Source organism: Pantherophis guttatus, chromosome 1, assembly GCF_059756535.1.
Source record: "Pantherophis guttatus breed Tessera chromosome 1, ASM5975653v1, whole genome shotgun sequence".
Classification (NCBI taxonomy): Eukaryota; Metazoa; Chordata; class Lepidosauria; order Squamata; family Colubridae; genus Pantherophis; species Pantherophis guttatus.
Genome location: NC_142063.1, coordinates 303,832,561 through 303,839,030, shown reverse-complemented (window position 1 = coordinate 303,839,030; position 6,470 = coordinate 303,832,561). Strand labels below are relative to the sequence as shown.

The window sequence follows — 6,470 nt, the reverse complement described above, 5'->3', positions numbered from 1 at the left end:
CTGTAGTTAGACACCATAGGTTTGGTTACTATTCCTATTAAGAATTTTCCTAGTAAACAGATTGTCACTTCTCAACCAGTTTTTTCCACCTTAGCCGAGCCCCTTGTAACTCAAACAGCTACAGCAGAATGCTTTTTCTCTGCTTTTGTTGATTTGGACTTGGATTATTTCCACACTTTAAAACTTCTTCTGATGGAAGTTTTCTTGAAGCCACCTCAGGCTGAGCTTGGCTGCCTCAAGGTTTTGCCACCCCCTCAGTAGAACTTTTTTCCACCTTAGCACCAATTTGGCCTCAGACCAAGAGGGTTGTTCATTTCATTGCAGAGCTCTGCTACCAGATGTTCACCAAATCCAAGAGAGCAATTTTCTCCAAATTGATATCTCCACATATTGTCCCAGAAGAGGAATTAAATTCAGCATATCTAATTGAATGCCCAGTTGTTTTCTGTTTTACAAGCATTTCATTGTTTTATCTTTATTTATTGAGAAAACAGAGTTGAAGTTTTTGAAGTGACCAGCTGAAGTTGTATAGGTAAAATAGACACATCACACAACAGGTGAGAATCTCTTACCTCTTGGGTGTTCAATATAATAGCAGCTTAAAGCACAGATTAACATTTAAGAATAAAAGCAAATCAAAAGCTCCACAGATCGGGGTTTGCTAACTCCATTCAGAAACATTAGGTTCTACCCAGTGTGATAAAAAACCATGTAAAACAAGGCCCTCCAGCTACATGGCTGGAGACTAACCATTCTTCTGATCTTTGGGAATAATGAGACAAGAAGTCCTTTGCCATTGTACATCTAACAACTCTTGTCCTTTTTTTTTTTGAAGTTTGTGTTATGTGTGCAAATGACTCTCACTTTCAATCCTGACAATTAGACCAAGTACTTGGAATAACCTTTGAGTATAGCTACATGGATATGAATGAGCTTCTGATGAGCTGCCGTTTTAGTTAAGTGTTTGCAAAGTCTCTAGTCATTTCAGCTGCTCAGAATATGAGTTAGTTAAAAGCATCTTTGTTTGCAACTGCCTAATTATCTGTGCTCTGATAAGCTAACTTCATTAATTTAGTAATCATTTTCATGGACTTTTTGTGAATTGATAAAGGAAGAAATAATGGTTTCCAGCAATAAGCATGTGAAAGTATTATCATTTATATTACATGCAAGGAACAGAAAAACAAATCATGTTATTTTTCAGAGCCACTAGTTTGCCATACGTTTTAGCAGGCATTTGGGATTCATGCATTTGGGAATCTATGCCACTAACAACAATATTAAAAGAAATATCGGCGCTTCTGTTCCTTTGACAGTACATACCATATGCACAATTCAAATATAACATTAAATGGAATGAGTATTCTGTTCTATTTTTAGAATTGATTTGTTAAAATACTCCCAGTGTAAATTCAACACCACAAATAAAAAACAAGAACAATTATGATACAAACAGTATGTTTATACTTATGAACAGATTGACATGCACCAGATTCACACATTTACAGACACCCCAGGCATCATAGAATGTTACAGCTTCATCAAATGGAGGTTACATGGTTTTCTATGTAAACAGGATCTTTAAAAGATCAGTCTTCCCCAATTGGAATTGCCTGAATATTTTGGACTAAATTCACAATATCATAATGGTTGCTTTGGCTGAGGGGAAAGGAATTGTAATCAAACACATCCAAAAGTTGATTGCTTGGAGAAAGCTGGACTAGATGTTAAAGTGATATTTACAGACCATAAAGAGCACAAGAAAGCAGCTGTAAAACATGAGGAAGCTATAGTGCCAGAGTAATGTTGGTAACAGATTAAGTTCTTTACAATGCCAAAACGAGTCCTATTCAGTCAAAATCTTACATAAATCTGCCATTTACAGATTCCCATCTCATCTATTTAGAATCCATACAAAATCTTATTGTGTTAACTTGGTTGAATATAAACTTGATCTAGCTTCAATCTCCTCCTATGATCTTTCTTACAAGACTTCATTATAAAAGTTATATGGCAATTTTAAAATTAAAAAACCCAAATATTTATTGATCTGATCAGGTTTGTTTTTTCCATCAATATCAAAACCTAAAACAAATCATGTGAGAGGTAAGCCAGAACCTAACAGCTAAAATGGCAAATCTTTCACTTTATCCAGTACTAAATGATGGCTATTTGAAATCTAAACCACTTGAAAGTTGTTGTATTTGGCGATCAAGCAAATAGCCAACAGTTCGTCACAAAAATCTTTGTGGTTTTTATTAATGTAAATGAAAAGAAACTACTTACACTGGTATTGAAGGAACAAACCCACCAATCTTACACCATGAGATGCTGCACATCTTTTCTGCATAGATCATCTGAATTTCTAAGTGGGTTTGCACAGCTTGCAAGTTCATCAAGCAATTACACCTTTAATTAGCATAAAAACTAAATTTAATTTTCTGAGGATTTTTTGTTAACTTTTAAATAAAATACGTAGAACAGCAGACTATATAATCAAGTTATTTTGTTACATTGATTCCTATTGATGGGACTCATTAGTCCCTGCAGTCTCTGCAGCATGTTACTAATAGCTTAAAACCAATTCAACTGGCAGTGGTATTAACAGGCATTAAGTAGAAAGGCTTAATTTGGAAGTAAGCTAAAATGTAGCCTAGGATCAACTTTCAATAGTCTACCAGTAACACACATGCCACTATGGCTGGCAGAACTTTGTTCTAAAGACAGATTAGCTGGGACTACTGATGTAAAACAAAGCCCAGTTTTACTCATCTAAATGCATCAAACTTGAGTCAAAGCCTCTTGCAGGGTATATTTCAAGTAAGTCAGTACTTTACATGAAATAGCAAAGTATCTATTAATTTAAACAGTGTTGCCATATGGAGTTTCAGGACAATAAGTATGAGTCTATTATAAATATATTTGACACGTTTAATTCCTATATTAAATTGCAGACAGCTTCAAATTATTGTTATAGTAACTGCTTTATTAAACAGTTTTCGCTGCATTTTTACACATTTCCTCATTGACTTGACCTACAAGATTCTGGCAATAAAGCTTACAATAGAATGACTATTTGAAGTAGGACATCTTAGTGAATAGATTAACTCTTCTACAATGGCACCACCCATCCATATCTACTGGTTTGGAACTGTAGCATTTCTTTAGTGAATGGACAGGCTCTTTCCACTCATGGAAATGACTAGATTTAGCAAAAATAATTCCTACTGGAGAGAGGGAAGGTTCCCAATTCCCACTTCTTCTTTCAGCTCTTGGCATTATCTCCCTTTATATTGTGAAGTATTGCCTGACCCCTCAAAAATGGGAGCGGACCCAAGGAGAGGGGAAACTGATAAATATGATCATATCTCCTTCAGTATAGGAATCTTGTGACTAGTAATCTAGAATTCTCATTCTGGCATGAATACTTAAAGCACATTTATTATTATTCTATACCCGATGGTGAACCTATGGCACGCATAGAGCGCCCTCTGTGGGCATGTGCGCCATCACCAGCTGCTCTTCTGATTTCCAGCATGTGTGCTGGTCTTCGCGCACACCGGAGTGCTGGAAACCCGAAGACCAGATTTTCTTTGGGTTTCCGGCGCTCTGGCACATGAGCATACATGCACGTGTCCTGGTTTGGGCACTTGGTGCCAAAAAGGTTCGCCATCACTGCTCTATACTTTGGAAAATTTTAACTGGAAAAGGAACAAGTTTACAATCTTAGATATGGCAGTGTAAACTCTGGTGTCTATGATATTCATTAGGTATAAAGACTAGTTTTGACATGCAATAAAAAATCTTCAACTGCATGTTGATGCAAATGAAAATGGATCTAGCTCAGTTAATAGTATCTGGTCAACCATACTTCTTCTAAGGGTAATGCACTGAAATAGTGATAATTTAGTTCTCTGTTTATTTTTTCACTATTAGAAACTCTTATTATTGTTAGAAATATGGTTAACTCAATAATTTGAATATCACATTTTTGAAAACTGTTCAGTACAACTGTAATTAGTACGAATTTGAGTTATTCCGTCAATGTGTTATAAAGCCCTGTTATCTTCTGAACATTCAATCCATATTCAATTCTGTTGAACTGTTTTGGATCCAATGAAATGTACAGATCTTAATTTATGCACTACATCTATTTGCATGTTACTGATCTTGTTTAGCAACCTGTATATTACTGATTCATGATTGCTATTTGAACCCAAGCATTGCAATAAAGGCCCAAGTTCATTACTTCTTATAGATCATGATCACAATACACATACAATATGGAATTTCCTATTACAGAACTGAATAATTTTGTCTTTATTTTTCCACAAAATAGGGCCTCTCACCATTTTAGCAATCCTTTATTGAAGATAACAAGTTGGTTATGTTCACTGTATTGTATGAAACATCACAATATCATACTGGGAAGGTACTATCAGTACAGGATTAGACCAGAGTAGACAGTCTGAACAATAAACCATGTTGCATTCTTCGTTCCCTAGCTTTTAACAACCCCCAAAGGAAAATGAAACAAAAAAACAATAGGGACAAATACCTGTTAACATCATCATTTAAAACACCGTTTAACTTACGAGGCTAAAATCTAATGAATAAATAAAATATATTGTGGCAATAATCCTTTCTAGACCATCCCACTGCCAAAAAACTTTAAAATAAAACAAAATAAAAACATGACCAAATGTTTGGGAAATCTGGCCAGAGGCACCAGGTTATAAGAGTGTACAAGGAACTTACACTCAAGTGTAGGTAAGGGGAGGGGGAGGAAGGTTACAGAAAAATACCATGAATTTTATTTCACACAAAACCAGTTGATGACTGTCATTAGCTTAAACTACACACAAGGACAATTACATCCTCGTTTGAAACACAGTTTAAACAAATAGGAAAATGTTTACAAGGCATCCACAGCATGTAAGTCATGTACAGATGGATACATTCATTATTTCCCCTCCCCAATAGCTTTTATTTATTTTTTTAGATAAATACTCTTCTCCACTTTCAGCATTTAACTTGACTCAATACATGCACAACTCAAAAGAATTAAGAAAAAAAATAAGGTTATTGCAAAAATAGAATTAAACTAAGAATCTTCAAGTACCTTACATGACGGCCACTCTGTACCATGCCCATTGCTTATAAAATGAAAGGTCACTGAACCCATGAAAATATCTCTAATATTTTCTTAGATTTAAAATAGATAATTTTAGCTGTATTTATAGTAATCTCAAAGTGATAATTTGAACTTTGTAAATAATGCAAACAATTAAAAATTATACCCATATTACACAAGACCTCTCTTTTAAGCTGATAGAAATCAAAGGAAAAAAAACTATAGAAAACCACATTTAGAACAAAATCACAATTTACATTATAATAAAGGCAAATATTCAGCATTTAAAAAAACTCGCAGCAATGAGTGAGATGTCAAAGCAAATTACAACTAACCATAAATTAAGTTGTTTGGTTTAAAAAGATGTAGCAAGAGTTTAAAGATGTGTTATACACATGCGTAAAATTTGTATTTGTTTAGATGCCTAAAATCTCCTTATATTATTGCCAAATACACTTTGTCTCAAGCAAGCAATAGGCAACATATCACAATTTGGACACTGTAGGGAAATCCTAACAGTCTGGTAATACAGGTAAAACTGGAAAAATTAAAAAAAAAAATACATCCTATAGCATATTGCCCAACTGAATGACTTCCAAAGCCCAGAGCTGTAAAAGATTTCCATCTTGGTAAGGTGAAATAAGTGTCTTGTTACAATTATTTGCACTCACGTGTGCACGTATTGTAAGTTTTGTTAAACATAGTGTCTTCAGGGTACAACTACAATCCCATGGTACTTTATGTACATTTAGTGAAGTGCTCCAAGCATTATTCCTTGGTTTTTAGGGCTCTGGCTCCATATTGATGTAGCCAATATGCCCAAGGCTGGTAAAAATACTGTAGTATAGGCAATGCTAAGAGTGGCAATATCAGAAAACACAAATATGAACAAATGATGGAAAATCCTAATAATTTCTTTCTGCCCATTTCACAAAATGTTGGAAATCCACCAGAATTTTTCCCTTGTATTGAAGAAAACTGATTAAAAGTTTTTCCCCCTTTTTTCAGATTCAAAAGCATTTTTAGTAGATCTGTAAGGCTACCACGGATCTTCTAGATCTCCAGCACCCTACAGGAAAAGAAGAGGAAAACTGTTAGTGCTATATAGACCTTAAAAAAAATAATATCCATATTATTCTGAGTTATTACATAGAGAAAGCATGCACAGATGATCAAGAAACCTCCATCTTCAGAGACCCAATCATTATTGTTCCACTCTCCCAGCCGTGTAATTTCAGTGGCAGGATCAAAAAAATATATTGTCAGGAAAAAAAACCCTAACCTCTGTAATCCTTATGACCACTCAAGTTTGCCTGTGTTTTCTGCTAGCTTGCTA

The 6,470-nt window shown here is 34.7% G+C and overlaps 1 protein-coding gene across 6 annotated transcripts in view; it reads right to left on the bottom strand.

Annotated features, from left to right (window-relative positions):
- Window positions 1–4,348: 4,348 nt before the first annotated feature.
- Window positions 4,349–6,470, bottom strand: part of PPM1B (protein phosphatase, Mg2+/Mn2+ dependent 1B) — an 82,473-nt gene continuing 80,351 nt past the window's right edge. For all 6 annotated transcript variants that reach the window (XM_087883237.1, XM_034427669.3, XM_087883235.1 and 3 more), the window contains one exon: window positions 4,349–6,203. In XM_087883237.1, the coding sequence (XP_087739363.1) occupies window positions 6,174–6,203 (30 nt within the window). In that variant the 3' untranslated portion in view covers window positions 4,349–6,173. The remainder of the gene's footprint in view (window positions 6,204–6,470) is intronic.